The 22,694-nt window shown below is 40.9% G+C and overlaps 1 protein-coding gene across 6 annotated transcripts in view; it reads left to right on the top strand.

Annotated features, from left to right (window-relative positions):
* The window catches only part of LOC307007413 (SEC14-like protein 1), a 254,101-nt gene extending 236,807 nt beyond the window's left edge, over positions 1–17,294 (top strand). For 5 of the 6 annotated variants that reach the window (XM_079629446.1, XM_079629445.1, XM_079629442.1 and 2 more), the window contains one exon: positions 14,336–17,294. In XM_079629446.1, the coding sequence (XP_079485572.1) occupies positions 14,336–14,441 (106 nt within the window). In that variant the 3' untranslated portion in view covers positions 14,442–17,294. The remainder of the gene's footprint in view (positions 1–14,335) is intronic. The other variant, XM_079629444.1, reaches the window with a different exon arrangement.
* Positions 17,295–22,694: the final 5,400 nt, after the last annotated feature.

The following is a 22,694-nucleotide window of genomic DNA, read 5'->3' as shown; positions in this document are numbered from 1 at the left end:
GTCGGTAGTAGCCTACATAAACCGCCAGGGTGGCGTGAGATCCCGGAATCTATTCAGGTTAGCGGAACGCATACTGGTGTGGGCCCAGCACAACCTGCGCTCGTTAAGAGCAATGCACGTGCCAGGCCACTTGAACGTAGGCCCGGACAGACTCTCACGGAACAACGTTCCTGCGGGAGAGTGGTCCCTACACACACAGACAGTGCGTCTGCTGTGGAAAACGTTCGGCAGAGCGGAAATAGACCTGTTTGCAAACCAGGAAAACGCTCACTGCCCAGAATTCTTTTCGAAGAGCGCGAACGCGCTGGCCAGAGTCTGGCCCCGCCGCCCGCTCTATGCTTTTCCTCCTGTCTCACTCCTGCCTCAAGTGCTGGAGCGTATCAAGGAGAGCGGATGCTCAGTACTGCTAGTTGCTCCATTCTGGACGAATCAGACCTGGTTCCCAGCTTTGATGCGACTGAAAAGTACTGCCCCGTGGCCGATTCCAGTGAGGAGAGACCTCCTCTCACAGGCCAAGGGCTCGATTCTGCATCCTCACCCCGAGCTTTGGTCCCTACACGTATGGGCCATAAACGGGTACCCGCTAACCTCCCAAGAGGAGTGTTAGACACGATCGAACAAGCTAGGGCTCCGTCTACTAGACGGCTCTACGCTTCCAAATGGTCGGTGTTCTCTGGATGGTGTTCAGATCAAGGTCTGTCACCACTTCAGTGTGGAGAACCGGAGATTCTCTCCTTCTTGCAAGAGCTATTGGATAAGGGAAGAACCCCATCCACGCTCAAAGTCTATGTGGCTGCCATATCAGCGTTCGTTAATCCAACGCTTGGCCGTTCACTAGGCAGGAACGACCTGGTGGTCCGCTTCCTGAGAGGCGCCAGGAGGTTAAACCCTCCAAGGCCTCCTTCAGTCCCCGTTTGGGACCTTTCTACAGTGTTGAACGCTATGAAAGGGGCCCCTTTCGAGCCTATTCACTCAGTTGACATGAAACACCTGTCTCTCAAGACCGTGTTTCTTTTGGCTCTCGCTTCAGTGAAGCGTGTGGGAGACTTGCAAGCGCTCTCAGTGAGAGCTTCTTGTATGGAGTTCGGGCCAAACGACTCTATAGTCGTATTGAAACCGAAGCATGGGTACGTGCCTAAGTCCCTCAACACACCGTTCAGGGCTCAGGTCATCTCCCTGTCGGCCCTGCCGGCCTCAGAGGACGGAAATAGCTCCCTTTGCCCGGTCAGGGCATTAAGAGCTTACGTGTCCCGCTCCGCTGTTTTTCGACAGACGGAGCAGCTCTTTGTTTCGTTCAGCGGGCGCTCCAAGGGACGAGCCGCAACGAAACAGAGTCTGTCTCGATGGGTAGTGGACGCCATTGCGCTAGCCTATGCATCTAGAGGCTTGGAATGCCCTTTGGGCATCATAGCACATTCCACGAGAGGCATGGCCTCTTCATGGGCTTGGTATAGCGGAATCTCGTTACAAGATATCTGTATGGCGGCAGGCTGGGCCTCCCCGTCTACATTTATTAGGTTCTATAACCTAGAGGTTCCTGCGTTGCAGGCTAAACGGCTCTCGGTCTAGAAGACTATGTGTAAGTGTTCCTGCCCCGCGCTGCGGCCCAGGTCACTTCAATGTTTAAAATGTATAAGTGTTCCTGCCCCGCGCTGCGGCCCAGGTCACTTCAATGTTAATATGTATAAGTGTTCCTGCCCCGCGCTGCGGCCCAGGTCACTTCAATGTTTAAGCATCACTCACTGACAATGTGTCCCATGAGCATGCTATTACCCCTCATATATATCTATATTACATATATATGCTATTATGCCTTAAGAGGCACTACTATAAGGGATGATGCTATTTTAGCCGCTCTCCCTATACTTCTTGGGGTAGGCGCTTGTATACCAGGGCGCGCGCGCCCTTAGGTGTCTGTGTCGATCCAAGAACACGCACGGCGGTTTGCATAGGGTTCCCGTAGCGTTCTTTCGACGCAGTACGAGAGAACTCTACGTAAGAGAACGTACTCGGTTACTAACGTAACCTCGGTTCTCTCTAGGAGAGGGAACGAGTACTGCGTCTCATGGCCGTGCGTGTCCACGCTGCGTCGCTTCATTGACGAAAATCGGCGTGTTAGACAGCTATGCTCGTATTTATAGGCCTAGGCCACGCCTGTTTGGGCGGGAGGTGACGCAGAAGGGCGCGAAGCGTCCTCATTGGTCAGCGTCCCTGGCCTCGCATAGGCTGTGCTTTTCTGGCAGAGCAGCCAATGGGTGAGCTGTATTGCTCCGCCTAGGTTGTATGCTTCAGAAAAGCGTTTTACAATATTACAAAATTAAGGATTAATTTTAGGCTTCAATCTCGACAAAGAAATATCTTTCCCGTAGCGTTCTTTCGACGCAGTACTCGTTCCCTCTCCTAGAGAGAACCGAGGTTACGTTAGTAACCGAGTACGTTTTATATATGAGAATCTTTTTTCTATTTTGCTGGTAAAGGTGGAGTGTTTATTAATAGGCTAAATCAGGTTATTTCCCGGTATAGTGAGATAAAAAAAAAGATCAAATCATTTTTGTATCTGACTCAGAGTAGCCTATTTCAAAATGTCAGCGGGAAATTTACGGGCACACATCCTCTCATGCCGTTACAGATGCAGCATTCTGACTGTAGGCTATTTCTGCATGAGATTAGAACACGTTTTAATAATTACTTGGATCAGGAAAGATCGGAGTTTGGGATTATGTCCTCCTACCAGTGCTCTCTCTGTCTGGATGCACTTCACAACGAACGCGGGTTAATGTGTTTTAAATGCCGGGAGAAATCAGAGTTAAGGGCAAACAGAGTCGATCGGTTTATACTAAAACTTCTGACTTGATTTCGATAAAGGAAAACAGTTAATGCGTTTATATGACCACATGGATTGTCGGTTTATTCAGCATAATCAGGTTAAGTATGTGCTTGTAAACGCGCTCATTCGCTGGCATCTGTCAACGCCACATTCTCCTCTCAGAGACGACGATGGATATAACGGTAGGCTATAGCAAGTATTTTAATTTACTGCCTTAATATTTCTCTTGTGGACCTACATTAATGACAGTGAAAAAATTGGAAGAATATTTATTGTTAAACAAGTGTTTAAAGAGTTGTGCTGTGTTCGTGATCTAAAGATATTATTAGGCCGCCGGCTATTTTAGTGATTATTATTATTATTATTATTATTAATATTTTGTAATTGTATTGTTTTTAGTGTTATTAATGTCATTAAATGTTTTGTTAACTAACAATGTGTAACCATAATGTGCTATGGAAACAATAGGCCTACTGACGAACAATGCCGTTTTCATCTTGGATCTGTATAAGAATGATGTGTCCGTTAAAACAAGCACTTGTGACAATTTGTGAATGGATCACCTTGCAATTAAATTTTAATGTGGATGTAGTTTTTTGTGTGTCTGTTTAAAAAAAAAAAAATCTTGGAGTCATCATACGCGCGTGATGGTGATGTCGCAAGTCTTAGGCTATGAGGTGATGTCGTTAAATTTAGGCAAGGCAAATTAATTGTAGTTCCTAATATTAATTTAATAACAATACTATTTTTATAATAATAATAATAATAATAATAATAAAAATAATTTAATATATTAATAAGAAAACGAGCCCATTATCGTATTGATATCGTCAAAGGCATCTGCCATCGGCAATATCACTGACTATCGTCGATACACGATACTATCGTCTATCGGCACAACTCTAATATCCACGACATATGCAACCGATTCGAGAATAATTTAATCAAAATTGAAGCTAAAGCCTATAGGCTTAGTCCCAGTGCAAGCAGCAGCCGCCTCATACGCCGACCATTCAAATGGGAAACACACAAATTGAGGAACAGCTATGTTCATGCACAGCAGTGTAAGTGAAATGTGAAAATAAATTATAATCTAATAATTATAAATCAAACAGCTTATCCATACATCTTGTGGAATAACACTAACACCGGGAGAGCCGCGATCGGATTGGGGTAGCTAACGTAGTTAGGCCTACTTAGGGGTGCCGTCGATTAACAAAATGCTTAAATATATTTTAAAGTATGTCAGTGAGCCTCCGTCTTGCCTTTAATTGTCTTATTTTATGTTCAAATATATGCATTATGAACAAAGAACCGTCATTATTTCCAAGCAATATTAGGTTAGGTGTTTTTGTTAATCCTGTCGACATTTGTGAATGGGGCGTCCCACACTGCTTGATCCATGCCTGGCATTTCTCCCCTTGGCTTTTAAGGTTTCGAGAAATAAAAAAAAATCCACCCCACCGTCCAAACTTTTAGGATACCGGGTATCAGATTTGCACAATTCATAAGCACAACGCTTCGGCATGTTTCCCTCGCTCGAAAGCTTGCCAGACCTCCCGCGCCTAGTTACGGTTGCTAAAGCCACGATTGGCCAGTGGCGGTTTTTGGGCGTGGCTTAGCGAAGGGTCAATTTGTCACTAATAAAACACAAAAATAATTTAAAGAGAAGGCTTATATTTTAAGATATAAGATATCATTCATTCATATATATATATATATATATATATATATATATATATACCTTTTAAGATTTTGTTTGCACCTTGTAAATTAGGTTTTGATGTGGCAGTAAAAACTTTATAATCTATCCAAAACAAAATGTTGTCTTTCATATTTCGTCTGTAACATATCGTCTTTTATAATATATATTAGGGCATACATGTTAATTTGCTGTTTAATATGTTGCTTATACAAAGACATTTTATTTCAACGTATTCAGTCGATTTTTACTCATCTCAGTAGGCAATATAGATAGTTTGCTAAAAGCTAAACTAAAGGTTAATTCATTCACACACAGACTGTCGTAAACTGTAGTAGAGCTGTAGTAAACAACAGCATGCATCTGTGCCGTTCATTCATTCAAACACAGAAACGCGATTCAAATTTAAACAGTCTTTTGTGGTTTACAGACACCATTTCATATCGCGATTAGAACAAAGCACTTAGCTACTGATCTGCAGCTGGATCCGTTGTTAGGCTACTCCAGCACGTGTGAGGTAAAATTTCCAGGATTATCACGATATTATTATTCCTCACAGCGCCTCAACGTAAAGTAGGCTGTGTGTTATCCAGCTGTTGTGGGCATTGACTGGTTTGCATGTGTTGCTTCAGATCATCTGCGTTTGAATAGCGCGCGCTCTCCATGGGCGTGTCAAATTAGCAGAGTAATGAGGTGCCAGAATGATAATGAGAACGGCTGATCTCTCTCTCTCTTTATATAGATTACATAAAAAGAGAATATTTGTTTTTGTTTTGAATTAGATAATTTAAAACACACTTAAATGATTATAGAGATAGCTCATGTCTGAGTGAATAGTATTCGCTGAGTTTTGTTTATGTTTAGAGACATGGTCTTGAAAAAAAGTTCACGGAGAGGCAGAAAGCACACCCTGTTTACTTTCTTTATTTTTCAAAAGCACTATTTTATTTCGATTTTAAGTGAACCCATAAAAAATAAGACATTTAACAGTTTATTTTTTTCATATTTCTTAAGCCTGTATGACAAAAAATGACGGGAGTATTTTAAGTCTATTTTGCTGCTATGTGAAAAAAAACGTACTCGGTTACTAACGTAACCTCGGTTCTCTCTAGAGAGAGGAACGAGTACTGCGTTGTCGTAGCAACGCATTGGGGAAAATCCTTTTCCACGAGAATACTGAAGCAAAAAATTATCCTTAATTTTGTATCAATGTAAAACGCATTGCCACAGCATACAGACCTAGGCGAGACAGCTCGCGCGCCTATTGGCTGCTGTGCGTCAAATGCTTAAGCCAATCGAGCGAGCCCTTGAGTGACGTCACACCCAATGAGGGCGCTTCACGCCCTCCTGCGTCACGTCCCGCCGAAACGGGCGTGGCTTAGGGCTATATAATTCGCTCACAGGCTTATGAACTCTGATTTTTAAAGTGAAACAACCAGAGCGCATACACGGCAAGAAACGCAGTACTCGCTCCTCTCTCTAGAGAGAACCGAGGTTACGTTAGTAACCGAGTACGTTCTCTTACGAGAGATACTCTCGTACTGCGTTGTCATAGCAACGCATTGGGGAACACCCTGTAAGACGTTGTGTATGCAGTGATCCGACACCATAGACCCAGAGCACTGAGCTGGGGTTCATATAGTACATAATCACCTGTAGGACTCACAGAGAATCCTGAAAGAGGTGGGTTCTAACCACCATCTCTCACAAAATTGACTGCACTTAGCAGATCTGCACAAAATTGACTGCACTCAGCAGTTCAGCATAACAATGCCATAAACGAAACAAAACGCTGCTCCGTCTGTCTGAAAACAGACGAGCGCGACACGTAAGCTCTCAACGCCCTCACTGGGCAGAGAAAATTATCGTCCATATTGTCCCCGGTGACCGGAAGGGCAGACGGAAATAACCTGCACCCTAAACGGTGTGTTTAGGGATTTTGGAACGTAACCATGCTTAGGTTTGAGCACGACTCTGGAGTCACTAGGCCCAAATTCCATGCACGACGCGCTCACAGAGAGCGCGTGTAAGTCCCCAACGCGCTTCACTGAAGCGAGAGCCAGGAGAAACACCGTCTTGAGCGACAAGTGTTTCATATCAATCTCCTGAAGAGGCTCAAAAGGATGACCCTTCATGGCGTCCAGCACCGTAGAAAGATCCCAAATGGGAACAGTGGGAGGTCTGGGTGGATTAAGTCTCCTAGCTCCTTTAAGGAACCGAATGACTAAATCGTTCCTTCCTATGGACTGGCCGTGCGCGGTTTCAGAAAACGCCGCTATAGCCGCCACATACACTTTGAGCGTGGAAGGGGATCTCCCGTTATCCAACAGCTCTTGTAAGAAGGACAAAACCTCTGTTACTCCGCAGTCTGGGGGTGACACGACACGAGACGTGCACCAGCCAGAAAAAACTGACCATTTAGACGCATAGAGCCGTCGCGTAGACTGAGCTCTAGCTTGTGTGATCGTGTTTAACACTCCCTGAGGGAGGTCAGCGGATACCCGTTGATGGCCCACACATGAAGGGACCATAGTTCCGGGTGAGGATGCCAAATCGAACCATTTGCTTGAGAAAGGAGATCCCTCCTCAGAGGCACTGGCCACGGGGCGGTGCTGGCTAACTGCATCACCGCTGGGAACCAGGGTTGATTCAACCATAGCGGTGCTATCAGCAGCACCGAGCATCCTTCCTCCCTGATCCTCTCCACCACTTGGGTCAGGAGGGAGACAGGGGGAAAAGCATATAGAGGACGGCGCGGCCACTGATGAGCCAGGGCGTCCTTGCTTTTTGAGAAGAATTCTGGACAATGAGCGTTTTCTGGAGACGCAAAGAGGTCTACTTCCGCTCTGCCGAATTTCTTCCACAACAGTTGTACTGTGTGTGGGTGTAACAACCATTCTCCTGCCGGAACGCGGTTCCTGGACAGTACATCTGGTCCAACATTCAGGTGCCCCGGCACGTGCGCCACCCTTAGTGAAAGGAGGTTGCAGCGCGCCCATACCAGAAGGCGTTTGGTCAGCCTGTATAACGACAGGGACCTGAGGCCGCCCTGGCGATTTATGTACGACACCACTGACATGCTGTCTGAACGTATCAGTACATGGCAGCCCATTATCAGGGGACAAAAGCGAGTGAGTGCTTTGCACACCGCTAACATCTCGAGGCAGTTTATGTGGAAGAGCTTCTCTCGCTCTGACCAAAGGTCAAACAGCGGTTTGCCCTCGAGCAGCGCTCCCCATCCTGCTTTGGATGCGTCCGTAGACACCACCCTCAGACTCGAGGAAGTCCCTAGGCTTACACCTGACAGGTACCAGTCTTTTGACTTCCAAGGTTTCAAAGCTGCAACGCATGCTTTGCAGGGCACCCTCCCTTTGAGCCATATCTGCAGCGGGCGCATGCGCAGCAGGCCCAGCTGCAGCACTGCAGATGCTGAGGCCATCAGACCTAGCATTTTCTGAAAGCTCTTTAGAGGGAGAACAGCGCCGCAGCTGAATGAGCTGACTGTGCGCTGAATACGCAGCGCACGCTGTTGTGACAGCTGCACTGTCATTGACAGCGAGTTCAGTTCCAGTCCCAGAAAAGAAATATTCTGTCTGGGGGATAGCGAACTCTTTTCCCAGTTTACTGTGAGACCGAGATTCTCGAGGTGACTCAGCAGCAGGGCTCTGTGCGCCACTATCTCTGAATGAGATTGGGCTAGAATGAGCCAATCGTCCAAATAGTTCAGCACTCGAACACCCTGCAGTTTGAGGGGAGCGAGTGCTGCGTCCATGCACTTCGTAAATGTACGGGGTGCTAGAGACAAGCCGAACGGCAGGACTTTGTACTGGTATGCCTGGCCCTCGAAGGCGAATCTCAAAAATCGCCTGTGACGTGACGCAATCTGTATTTGAAAATACGCGTCCTTTAGATCCACTGACACAAACCAGTCTCCTTGGCGAACATGCGCGAGGATTTTTCTGGTCGTTAGCATCCTGAACTGGCGTTTCATAAGCGCTCTGTTCAGCTGCCTCAGATCTAGTATGGGTCTGAGACCCCCGTCTTTTTTGGGTACCAGGAAGTATCTGCTGTATAGCCCCCCTTCTCTCTGAGCCTGAGATAAAGGTTTGATAGCCTCTTTTCTCAGAAGTTTCTGAATTTCGGCTCGAAGTAGGTGTGCTACATTCGAATCTACCGAAGTCTCGACGCGCGGCGAGGGCGTCTGCGAAACTGCAGCGAATAGCCTTCTTTTGTGATGTTTATCACCCATTTTGAAACCCCGGGAAGCTTCTCCCATGCATCTGCACGTGTAGCTAGGGGCTGAGTGAAAAGCGCGCTCTGATCGACTCGCGATACAGCGGCTTTCGTGAGCTGCGACAGAAATGTCTCGCTCGCAACATCTGAGGCCGGGGCCGCGCTGATGATAGCGGGCAGGAAGTCCGCGCTCGACCCCTCGACAGCATTTAGGCGGGAGAGGGAGGGCTGGACGGGCTCCGTAGGAACCGTGATGCTTGTGTGGGAACGCGGGCACTGAGGACCGGGCACGTTTACCACCTTTATAGCATCGCTCGCCGGAGCGGAGCGCCTGCACGCAGGTTTCGTTTTTACAGAAACCGTGCGATGAGCAGGAGGTAGCATTAGTGGGCACTGGGTAGTGGGCACGTGCTACTTTTAACGCGCAATCGAACTGAGTCGATTTTATGTGCGCGGGCCCTGTGTGTGGGGCCGTGTTTGTGTGTAGGGATGGGCACATTACAGTGGGCAGTCTTACTACACATGAAACACCATCGGCCGTGGCACCAGAAAAAGCTCTCTTTAAGGGATTTATCTGTGTAGCCGTGAAACGGCTGTTGTGTACAGGCAAGCGGCCAATGAGACACGCCTGTTGGCTGCAATGATCACTGGAACAGTCACTGAATCACTGAACGACTGAACTGAACGACAAGTGGGACTGAACGAGCGGTGAGCTTCGGTGAGGGTCCGGCCGCAGCGGGACTTGAACACCGACGCTTTCCTAGCAGTGCTAGGATGTCTTCGGGGGCTCGGGCTTCAACGCTATCTTTGGTCGCGGGCCACGCGGCGCGGGGCGGCGACCGGAAGAGCGAGAGCGCGGTCTCGAGCTCTGCGTCTGGCGGCGTTGAGATGAGGAGCTGGGCGGCGGTCTGGGCTGTAAACTCTGAGCAGGCGGTTTCGCACGGCCTGCTGCTGAGTTGGAGCGGTTCGGCAGGAAGTGCTTCATCGCCTGGGTCGCCTTTTGCACCTCAGCATACCTGTCGGTGAATTCCTTCACCGATGTCCCGAAGAGGCCAGCAGGGGAGAGCGGGGCGTCGAGGAACGCGGTCCGTTCTGCTTCTGGCATGTCTGAGAGCGTGAGCCAGAGGTGCCTCTCAGACAGTGAGCGCCGCCATACTCCGTCCGATGGCTTGGGCCGCAGACTTCGAAGCGCGAAGAGCCAGGTTTGTAGCGCTTCTCAGATCCGCCACGCAGATCGCATCGGGCCCGTTCTCGTCCAGCTTGCGGAGGAGATCGGCCTGGAAAATCTTTTTATGTGTCCACTTACAATGTGCTTTTGTAAAATAAAGAAAATAAACAGGGTGTGCTTTCTGCCTCTCCGTCTCCGTGAACTTTTTCTAGTGCACGTCTGTAAACTTAAAGAAAACTCAGCGAATACTATTCACCCAGGCATGAGCAATATATCTTTATAATCATTTAAGTGTGTACTTTTAAATTATCTAATTCAAAACTAAAACAAATATTCTCTGTTTATGTAATCTATATAAAAAGAGCGAGTTCTCATTTCAGCTCATTATAGCTCGTTGTCTTTTAATGTGACTACGCCCACGGAGAGCGCGCGCTATTCAAACGCAAATTATCTGAGGCAATACATGCAAACATGCAAACCGGCCACATTAGCTCGATAAAACACATCAAGTTTAATCAGACGAATTTACTATGTCATCTTGCGAGGCTGTGAGGAATAATCCTGGGAAATTTACCTCAGAAGTGCTGGTTTCACTTCGAGGAGCAATGGATCCAGTTGAGGATTAGTAGTTATATGCTTATATGCTTTGTTCTAATCGCGATATGGAATTGTGTCTGTAAACCGCAAAAAGACTGTTTAAATATGAATCGTGTTTCTGTGTGTGATGAATAAACGGCACATATGCGCGCTGTTACTACTAGTAGTGACTAGTTTTGGATAGACTATTAAGTTTTTACTGTAAAATAGACATCAAATAAGCTTTTGTTAGCCAGATTCTGCTCATATGTTAAATATATAGTATGTTTTTTCAAAAATAAACTCATAAACTATAGATGTTATAGTGTTTGTTCCAATGTAACGTTAGGCTATATCAAACTAATGAATCCTTAACATTGAAATGTGTGTGATACCTTAAAAAAAGAAAGATTACACTTGAAATATTGTTAAAATTTTAGTTGTTGTTGATTTACATGTGAACACTTTTTAATAAAATAGAAAAAAATATATTTACAAGGCAGATGTAAAATAATCTTTATAGGTCAATATCAGCCTTCTCATTAAATTATGTATTATTGTTTTTTATTGGTGACACATTTGGGCAGAGGATGTATTCCAAAACTTTCTGAAAATACAGTATGAGAATTACCTGCACAATTACTAGAAATGTTTACCTTGGATATTATACAATTTGCATGTATAAAATTTTTTTGGAAAAAAAATCCAGGTTTCCAGGTATGACTATGTACTAAAAATGTGCTTTTGACTTTAATTTATATTTGGATTTTATATATATATTTATTATTAAACATTTATTTATTTATTCATTTATTTTGTCCTCACATTCTTGTGTGACACACCTGAATGAAAGGCTCATTATGCGGGCCATTGTCTTCTCAGGTGTGAACCACTTACTATACATGATGGTTTTGTATCGTCCACGCCCCTGCGCATATTGCCTTTCCAAACAAAAAGTGTTTTACAAAATGTAAATCAATGTATTGTTTTATGTGAATGATTAGGCATTAGGATTTTCAGATCATTTTGAAGGAAAAACTTTAGGTGACAACATCCATTACTCAAAAGTATTGTTAACACATTTACTATGTTTTGTGGCGTTATTTCAGACACTTTAATGTTTTGTTTTTTGAATAATCATGCATAAACATTATTCTCTCAAAAATACAAACATGTACATGCATGTTGCTCACATATTATGGTAGCCCTGTTTGTGATAAATAGAGTGTAATTACACCTTTGCCATTAATATGTTTATAAGCAACTGAAAAAAGCACAAATGTTAGGGCATGTCAGACATCTCAAAGACCCCAAAAACACCTTGGTCCCCAGAGGGTTAAAAACCTTAATGTCGCGATTAATTACAGAATTTTTTAAAAAATGTATGTATACAGTAAATACTGCATAAAGATATTGGTAGATATAAGCATATGTTACAATGGTAGACATTATAAAGAGACTGTGGTCACAATTATGAATATGGAATATAAACTTCTATTTTATATGTACTAGTGTTGTCAAAAAATTCGATATTTCGATAAATATCGATACTGAAATATCTGAACGGTACCAATACTAATTTCCCGAAGTATCGATACTAGCCGAGCGGTCACTTTCACTTCTCTCCAAAGGCGCGTTGACAAACACCACACGTGACGCACTCGTCTCATTCGCTCTGGTTAAATAGCAAGTGAAGTGAATGGAAAGATGGCGAGGGCGGCGCCCCCGCGACCGGCTTTGGTTGATAGATAAAGAACACCGCGAGCGGGCATGTCGGAGTCGAAGAATAGCGTGGACACACACACCGCGAGCAGGCATGTCGGAGAATAGCGCGGACACGCGCTTCACACTGCGAGCGGGTATGTCAGAGAATAGCGCAGACACGCGCTTCACATTGCGAGCGGGTATGTCAGAGAATAGCGCAGACACGCGCTTCACACTGCGAGCGGGTATGTCAGAGAATAGCGCGGACACGCGCTTCACACTGCGAGCGGGCTGCGGGCACCCAAAAGATTGTTTGACAATCAATAATCCCTCACATCACTCATTTTTTTTAATTATTTTATAGGTGAAAACAGACTTAAGGAACAGGCTCCAGGGGTACCATTTAGCAAGCATAGGCTACGCTCAGCATCAGGGGTGTTTGTTGTTTGGACAGACCTTTCCCCACTGCTAAAAAAATCCTAAAGGAAACACTGTAACTCTTCTCATTTTAACTTTTCTGAAACATAAACCAAGATGGCCTAGTATTGTTGTTGAAATGAGTCTGTGTTGTCTCGTTTTTTCACGGTAGTAATTCTTAAAGTTAACATAATCTGACTGAGGAATCAGTAAATATTTTAACTGTGGTCAAATGTAAATTAACTTGTGCCTATTTAACTTTATTCAGAAAATTATTATTTAATTCTGCAATTTGCCTTCATTAGCGATTATCATCAATTTGATTACACAGATATTAATTAAACTCAACAGCTAGACAATGACATCTCTGAATTCAATAATGAAATGCCTTTAACTGAAAATGTAATGTTTAATCTTATTATTATACATTACTGACACTCTATCCTCCAATTTGATACTGTTAAGTGCTTTTTTGTTACAGTAGGCTATATTTTAATCTTTGATAACAGTAGGTTATACAAATACAACGGGTAATGTTACCCCTGGTCCAATTAAAAAATATTAACAAGAACTCAGGACATTTTTGTTCATGTAAAATATACCTCATTGTCATGTTCTAGACTTTTTATATTTAGCTTGAAATAAAAAAAATATCCCCTTAATATAGTGGCAGTTTTTCTCTCTGTGGTATCGAAAATGGTATCGAATATCGATATTTTTCAAGGTATCGTATCGAAGTTAGAAATTCTAGTATCGTGACAACACTAATATGTACAATAAGCAGAATAATTGCAACACAAAGAAAATCTTTTGGTGTCAGAATGCCGATCTCTGTCATGTCTGAAGCAAGATGCAACCCATCACAATGTGTTATAGCATCGGGAGATAAAAATGAAACAGTAATTAAATTTGTTTTGAGTAATTCGTTTCAAAAGTGTGCATCAAAATGCTAAACACGGAAGCTCGAATGTGCTTGACGAGCTAGAACAGACCTCATTAGTTCTCACGCGTCACGCACATTTGAGCTTCCTCTTTTCCTTTTAATGGTGGTTTGCAAATGCACTTGAAGGTGCATACCGCCACCTGCAATTGTGTGACAGCTCACATAAAATAAAAGAATGGGCTTACGCTTAGGATAGCGATACCAACTAGTTAAAAAAAATGAAAATTGAAATGACTAAATCTTGAGATCTGCTCGGGACTGGTAGTGGCTGGTAATTGAGCAGAACAAACACATTTGGCTGGTGGTGTGTATTAATTTTATACTCTGCCTGTAAGGTTTACATATTTTGTTTTTGTGTGTGTATTCTAAACTCAAATGGGCTTAGATAACTTTAATATTTGTTGTGATTAGTTTTTTTACTTGCCCTGTACATAATCTGAGAGAAAAAAAAGTTTTTAAGCACATATAAATTAAATAGTTCTGTTCTAAGGGATTTTGGCACTCAACAAATATGAGAAAATACTTATCTTATTTTCTTTTATTTGGCTACTTTCCTAACTGCATGTCTTGCTAAAGCTCTGGGTGTTTGACTGGACATGAACAGATAAAATCGATGTAAGGGATGTTCTTTAAAAAAATAATAATTATTATTATTGAACCTAAACATTTCCTTTTGAAACTTTTTTTTTTTTTTTACAGAATTATATGTACAGTCTTTAGGCTTATTAATTTCTCACATTCTATTTTACTCTGTTCTAATCTCAGGGGCTCAATGACCAGCCTGGAATCTAGCCACAGTGGTTTCTCTCAGCTCAGCGCCGCCACCACATCCTCCAGCCAATCACAGTCCTGCTCCATGATCTCCAGGTAGAATGGAAAGATGTTTTAGGCTCTAGAATGTTATATAAGTTCAGGACTCGATTCTCAATCAACCTCATTACTACTCTTCCATCTATCTCAACACTGTATCACTCCATGTCAAGGATCTAAAGCAGTCTTCCACAACTAAAAAAAGTGTAAAAGATATCTGTCTCAAAGGATTCTGGTGACTGTAGTTGATTTTAAAGGGCTTGAATCTGCTTTGCCGCAGCGCTCAGCTGGGCTGCAGGTCAGTTTATAGTCTGATTGTGCTTTGTGTGTGTCCAAAAGAAGTCACTCTTTATCATGCATTTCTACATTTCCCATGGACCACATGATAAACTAAGCAATAGATGTTCTCAAATTGGAAAGAGCCTGAAATTAAGCAACTGAATGTCTGCATATGCCCCCCACACATCTCAAATACTGCACATACCTACACAAATGCACTTAGTTCTGCCATATCACTTGGAGCTCACCCTCTTGGTGAATTGTTTTTAGGTCAGTGGGTGAGCTTCTGCAATAAATTCGAAAAATTTGTACTATTTGAATTTGTATTTATCGTAAAATGTTTTTGGATACTGTATTGTCTTCTTAGGTGCTACAAGCTTGTTTCCTCATTGTTAGTGTGTGGCTAGGCTTGCAGTTTGAACGCAGGAAAATGTTTAGTGAAATAGTCACAGTACTGCTTTTGTGCTCATTACTACTAGTGTTGGCTTCAATTTTGACTTGGTGAAATCACCTTGATATCGAACCTCAGACTCGCTGCTGATCAGTTCCTATGCAGTCAGTCAATCAGTGCTTGAAATGGTCATTCATATTAATAGGTCAATTTTTTTTTTTAATGACAGCTTTCTTAGAAGAGGCAGTGTACATTTTGTAGTGGACAAAATGTAGGTGATTACAATATTTTATCATTGCTTTAATAGAATCTCTTGTTACATACATAGGTAAATGAAAGTTGTTGTTTTCTTTTTGTTTGTATTTTGCCTCTTTAGCGTAAAGACTTGGAGTGAAGCATGCAAATTAAAGGCTATGTAAAGGCTTAAATAACTTGCTTATTTGTTCAGGTTAAAATATAAATAAGAATTTTAAACTAAATATAACCGTATTTTAGCCGAGAGCATGTCCATTAATCTAGGTGACTTTTTAACAGATTTGACACCATGCACAACAAACCGATTTCACCTGCTTACTGTCCTGAGAATTTGTGTGCACATTGTGAGGTTTACCTGAGGACAGTGTATGCACACGCTCACATTTAACTTGCCCCAATTGCTTTAATGATGCCATTGCCCAATAGTCTGAAGATGCTCCCTGTCCTCCATTTCTCAGACTTATAAGTTCTGGTCTCATGGACAGAACACTTTAGGGAAAAAGAGATTGTTACACTGAACAACAGCTAGTTTGTACATGTCGCTCCTAGAATATTGATCATAATATAGTATATTTACAAATTACAATGTATTAGTGTAAATCTTCTCTAAAAATAACACATAGTAAGAGTAAGTACAATGAGGAAAAATAAATCGTTTTTGTTTGATGGTGAAAAAATGACATTGTCAAGAAAAAAAGGGGTTATTTTCCAACAGTTGACTTCCATTGAGCTACCACAACTTGAAACTTCTAAGCACCCAATGAAGCACATATTCTGAACTATGTGTACTTTGAAGTCCCTTTATTTGTCTACAAGCTGCCAGTCAGATAGGAGCTTCAGGGCTTACCTTTCAGAATTTAATGGTGTTTAACCATGCACAGGTTAGTACACTTGTTTTATGCTTTAGTATTTAGGGGGAAAAGTGAGAGATTCTATTTACAGTACAGTTTTTAAAATTGATGCTTTAATAATGCAAAAATTGACATAAGACCCTTGTATCAAGTGTAACTATGTAATACTTTACTGTGAAGAGAGTTCTATGTGATTTGTATGAACGTGTGGTTTTTCCCTTCCTTCACTTACCTGTTTCCAGCCATAATGCAGTATGTCAGTGCTCATTTGTATGCCATTTTAAATTGTGTATCTGACTGTTAGCTAGATGAGACCCCTAATATGTGATATGCCAGCATCTGCACAGTAAATATACAGGTGAAACTCAAAAAATTAGAATATCGTTGCAAAAGTTAATTTATTTAAGTAATTCAACTTAAAAGGTGAAACTAATATATTTTATATAGACTCATGACATGCAAAGTGAGATATTTCAAGCCTTTATTTGTTATAATTTTTATGATTATGGCTTACAGCCTATGAAAACCCCAAATTAAAAATCTCAGAAATTTACAATATTACATGAAATCAATAATAAAAAAAGTATTTTAAATACAGAAATGTCGGCCCTTTGAAAAGTATAACCATGCATATGTACTTGGTTTGGGCCTCTTTTGCATGAATTACTGCCTCAATGTGGCATGGATGCTATCAGCCTGTGGCACTGCTGAGGTGTAATGGAAGACCAGGATGCTTTAATAGTGACCAGCTCTTGGAAGTCAACTCATTGTGTAAGTTGAGCTTTGAATATTTAGAAAAAAGAATCAACCAGCTGAACTAAATGAGTGTGTGTTTGTGTTTGGATGATCTTAAATTTACATGATCTTACAGAATCTCAGCTTTTCTATGTAGTGATAATGCTTAAAAATACCAACATGCATTATGTTTGAATATCTCTTTATGGGGTCTCATCTGTGTTTGAGGGCTATTAACTGTTTGTTTCTGTCGGTTTTCTCCCTCTGTGTTTATTCTCCTTTATTGTAAAATGTTACATATCTGTTTTTTTCTCTGACAAATTATGTATGTGAACAAATTTTATTAATATACAAATATAGCGCCTTTACTTTTTTTGAAGTTATTAAACTTGAATTAAAGAGGTGTGTGTGTGTGTGTGTGGTGTGTGGTATTGGGGGGCGGGGGGTGGTTAGGTTAGGTTAGGTAATGTATGAATGTCCTCACAGAGGAGATGGATGTACAAGAGTGTGTGTACAGTATGTGAGAATACATACATTAACCAATAAAGTGGTAAGGAATGACAAACATTTATGTTTACCTGGGAGGTCACAATTCATCCAGATCCTAACTAAAAATAACTTTTTATTTCAAATCAACATTTTAATATAAATGAGTTCAGGAACAATCGCAGGCATATGCAAAATCACTTTCTTTTTCAAATATATTTATTGAACGCTGTGCAACTTTTTAGAAAGCACAACAAAAAAAATTCAACCAATTAAGAAAAATATGTGAAAAATTATTGTATAACAGATTTACTGACTTTTTTTCCAGGTGTCTTAAATAGTACTTTTTCTATTGGAGACAGACTTCTGTTATTACATAATGAAGTATCTTTCAGAAAATAGTACAGGTGAATAGGGTAAAAAAAAGGGACACCTGCAGTGTCTCTCCTTAATAATCGAAGCAACTGCATCAACTCCTCAAAAGAGGAGTCATCAAACAAGTCTATAAGCCGACTAATGGTTTACCCAAAATTCAAACCTCCCATCAGATCTGCCTGGAGGAAAGTCCGGATTGTTCACAATTGGTGTGACAGCAAAGCTTAACTTAGTTCTTCCCTCAAAACAACAAATAGCCCACCATGCCTTAGCTGTATTTATAGTTACAGGGTTATCACAATTCTACAATACGAGTTCACATTTTTTGAAAAACAGCAAATCCTCAAGTTTAGACAATGATTGTTAAAGATTTAACCAAGTAGAAGAGTTATCAAGAGCAACCCAATCAGAAACATATCTTAGATGTGTAGGCCACTGGTATAGCTTAATATTGAGCAAGTTCAGTAAAATAACTGTTCAAAGTTCAAAAAGCCTTGGTTTGCGCTTGCTCGAGATAAAGGAACTGAGCCAACCTTTTACATCTTTAAAATCTTTTTAGAGAATAGGATAGGGATCATTTAAATTTGGTACAGGAGCTTAGGGTGGATAGTATTTTTTATAAGAGCCAGGTAGAGACCTAACCAGGAGATAGGTAAAGTATCCAAACGATTTAAATCTTCTCTAATTTTACTTATGCTGGGACACACTTAACGACTAGCTGAAACATTCTAAGACTGAACTGAACACACTTACAGACTTTTCAACGACTGATTTTAACTCGGCGAGTTTGTGCATGATCAGTCGTAAGTATCAAATTACATTCATAATCGGCCTTACAGTCGTTAAGTGTGTCCTCGGCTTAAGCAAAGGGGTAAAGTTGTCTTTGTATACATTTTTGAATTCAGGGCTTACAAAGATACCCAAGTATATAAAACCTCCAGGGGACCACTTAAATGAAAATTAACTAACAGTAGGCATTGTTTTCATAATAATTCATTTTATTTGTGGGCGCCTTTCAAGACACTCAAGGACACCTTACAATAATAAAATACATAATTAAACAGAGGAAAACACAATAAACAATAATACAAAAAGTAAATTACCCAATAACATAACTAAAATCAATCAGGATTGGCTAATTTAAAAAAATAAGTTTTAAGACGTGATTTAAAAATTGAGAGACTAAGACTATTACGTATATCTTGAGGTAAAGTATTCCAAATCGCCGGAACAATACAACTAAAGGCTCTACATCCCATGGTAGTCAAACATACAGGTGGTACAACAAGAGTCACAGAAGTCAAGTCATCTTCATTTATATAGCGCTTTTAACAATGTAGATTTTTTTCAAAGCTGCTTTTCACTGAAGCAGAAGACCTGAGGGATCGAGTAGGGACATATACATGAAGTTCACTCTGATATGAAGGTGCTAGATTTATAAGTAAAAAGTAAAATCTTAAATTGAATACGATATATCAGAAGAAATCTTGGAAGGTGTTGAATGAGATACTTGGCCACAGTAACAAATCCTTAGTCATCCCTGACACCGTTGTGCCAACCCAATCATAAATAAATAAATATTCAATACAAGATTCACTACCAGACTTGTTTAATAGATATTTTGCTTCAGTTGTAAAGAATTTGTCTCAACAATTTGGTCCACCAGGGGGTGCCAATTACAAAACATTCTTGAGGAATAATTATCCCAGCTCTTGCTACTTTAAGACCTACCTGTAAAATGGAAGTTACTTACATTATTAATAAAATGAAATCCTTGTACACAGCTGGTGCTGATGGAATCTGTAGTATGATCCTCAAAGCCATAGTGAATGAAATAGCTGAGCCATTCGCCTATACAATTAATTTGTCATTACAGCATGGCATAGTTCCTAAACAAACTAAGGTAGCAAAGATAATACCAGTATACAAATCTGGGGACAAAAGTGATTTTCAGAACTATAGACCCATATCAATCCTGCCAACGTTATCTAAAGTATTAGAAAGGGTGGTTTATTCACGACTTGTAGATTACTTAAATAAACATAATATACTAGAATCTTCACAATATGGTTTCAGGAAGAACAGCAGCACAAGTATGGCTATTTTAGATCTTATAGAGAAAATAAATGATGCTTTTGAAAGAAAAGAAGCCTTTGAATTGACTTTCAAATCTTACTTGGAAAACTGTCGCACTACAGGGTCAGGGGGGTTGCTCTGCAGTGGTTCAGGGACTATGTTTATGGAAGACAGCAATATGTGATTTTAAATGGTATTGACTCTGGATTGGAAAATATAGTATTTGGTGTTCCCCAGGGACCTATTCTGGGGCCTCTTTTGTTCATTATTTACATTAACGATTTTGTACACTGTTCCTGTGATGTTCATAAAATACTTTTCGCTGATGACATAAATCTGTTTGCATCCCACAAATACTTGAATCATCTTGAAAAACTCTTAAATGACAGACTAGCAAAAATAGATACCTGGTTTAAATGTAACAAACTATCGCTAAACATTAGTAAAACCTTTAAAAAAAAATCCGATCTAGTAGTCATAAGAACAGTGATTATGACATTAAGTTAAACATAGATGGTAGAGCTATTCAAAGAGTGGACGCAATAAAATTTCTTGGAATCCATATAGATCAATTCATAAACTTTAAGGACCATTTTAATGAGCTGGGTTTGTTTTTTAAAATGAGACAGGTGCTCCCATTAGATGTGCTCTTGTCCCTGTATAGGACTCTGTTTGAGCCTCATTTGAGTTATTGTAATATTATTTGGAATAATACTTACCCTACTTATACTGAGAAACTCTTGATATTACAAAAGAAAGCCATAAGAGTTATTTCATGGTCCACACATAACTCTTATACAAATGCTCTCTTCCATAGACATGGCCTGCTAAAGCTTCCTGAATGTAACCTTTATCACAATGCATGTACAATGTTGTCAATAGGTTAAACATTAGATTGTGTGAGCTCATTCCATTATATACATCTTCTTACACACACCACACTAGACATAAGCTGCTCCTAAAAGGTAAATGTAGGAACCTAACAAGTGCTAGGTTTAGTGTATGTTACAGTGGTCCACAATTATTACTGGATACTAATTTAAAACAATCTGCCTCATTATCTATATTTAAAAAGAAACTAAAACAACAACTACTGGAGAGATACAAACCCAAGGGTTTTGCGGCTGAGGGTTAAACTCCTTTCTCTTGGTACAAGGATCAATTCAAATTGAGGTACAAAGGTACAGTGACTGTCAATTGTTGTCTGTTTAAGGTAACTGTACTCTAAATACCCACAATTTAGAGAATGGTTGTCCTGGCATTTAAAGTTGGACCGCTCACATAATCCTTGCCAGGTGGGTGGGGTGGTGCTGGGACGGTGGTTCATAAGCTGTTGCTTTTTGGGAGTCCATTTTTCACAATAGAACACATTTGTTTTTCCTGATCAGTTGTTGGGTAGGTTCCTTTGGACTGTGGTGTGTACTTTAGTAGTAGCTGCAGCCTTGAAATGTAATGTTTTGTACTGCATAATTTACACTACTTCAAAAAGTAGTGGAGTAACTACTTTCAAATACTTAACAGCATTGGCAAGATTTGGATCGAAATGGTAGTGATACCACCGAGCCGGCATGCAGTCAAATATTTACTTTTCCCCATTTTCTTGTGTTTTCTTTTGACGTCGACTACAAGCTCCTTCAGATCTTGTACACCAGTATCCAGCTTGAGTTGGCATCCTGCAGCTTATATTGATTGTAACTTGAGTTACTTGAATTGTGAAGACTGACTGATATATTATAATACTTAGTGTAAGTAATCTGTCGTAGTCCCTGTAATGTGTTGTAGTAATGTGTTGTAGTCCCTGACTGCTGAAAAAGTCATATATTCTGTAACTTGTTACTTTTGTAATATGCTGCCCCCAACAACTGCTTCTGATGTAACAACAAATGCAATGTGTGAAATTGTGGAAATAAATAAATAAATAAATATATGATTGGAAGCCAATGAAGGTGCCCTAAACCTGGAGTAATATGCTCATTCAAAGGTGTTCTTGTAATGATCCGAGCTGCTGAGTTCTGAAACATCTGAGGTTTATGAATACGTTTCTTTGAAACAACACTGAGCAGAGAGTTACAGTACTCAATTCGAGAGGTAACTAATGCATGCATGAGGACAGCAGTACCATTAGCAGAAAGAGATGGTCGAAGACAATTAATATTTCGCTGATGGTAGTATGCGGACCGTGTAATATTATTTACATGTTCCTCGAAAGACAGAGTACTGTCCAGGATGACACCCAGACTCTTGACTTGAGAAGAAAGAAAAATAACAGAGTTGTCAAGACTGAGCCTTGAGGTACACCACTGGTTATCTGAGATATCCGAGATTTACATTTCTTTATCTGAACGAACTGAGTCTGATCAGATAAGTATGATTTAAACCAATCGTGGGTTATACCAGTGATCTCAATAGAAATCAACCTCTCCAATTAAATGTGAGATAGTGTCAAAAGGTGCAGTTAAATCGAGAAGAATATTGATAAAGAGAATGAGTATTGATAAAAGTCCCCAATCTGCAGCGATTAACAAATCATTTGTGACTTTAATAAGTGCTGTCTCCGTGCAATGGCTCAAAAATGGCTCAAACAAGTTATTCTCCATTAAATGAGTATGCACCTGCTGAGCAACAATTTTTTCCAATAATTTCCCCTGAAGGACACGGGAGAAGGCTGCAAGGAAAGAAAATGAGGACGGAGGAATCGAATGAAAGCTTTTTTATATATTGGAATACTTGATCACTCGAGTGTCACTTTACAGCATCATCAGCAGCACTCAAAAGATCTGCCCTTATGTTGTTGAAGTTTGGTTATTTAAGAAATTTATAATAATTAATAATAAAGCAAGATACCCTGTTGAAATATGTGACGTGT

This window comes from Phoxinus phoxinus, assembly GCF_949152265.1.
Source record: "Phoxinus phoxinus genome assembly, chromosome: 11".
NCBI classification, from domain to species: domain Eukaryota; kingdom Metazoa; phylum Chordata; class Actinopteri; order Cypriniformes; family Leuciscidae; genus Phoxinus; species Phoxinus phoxinus.
The sequence above is the reverse complement of the archived record's forward strand: the minus strand, read 5'-3'. Positions and strand labels throughout refer to the sequence as shown.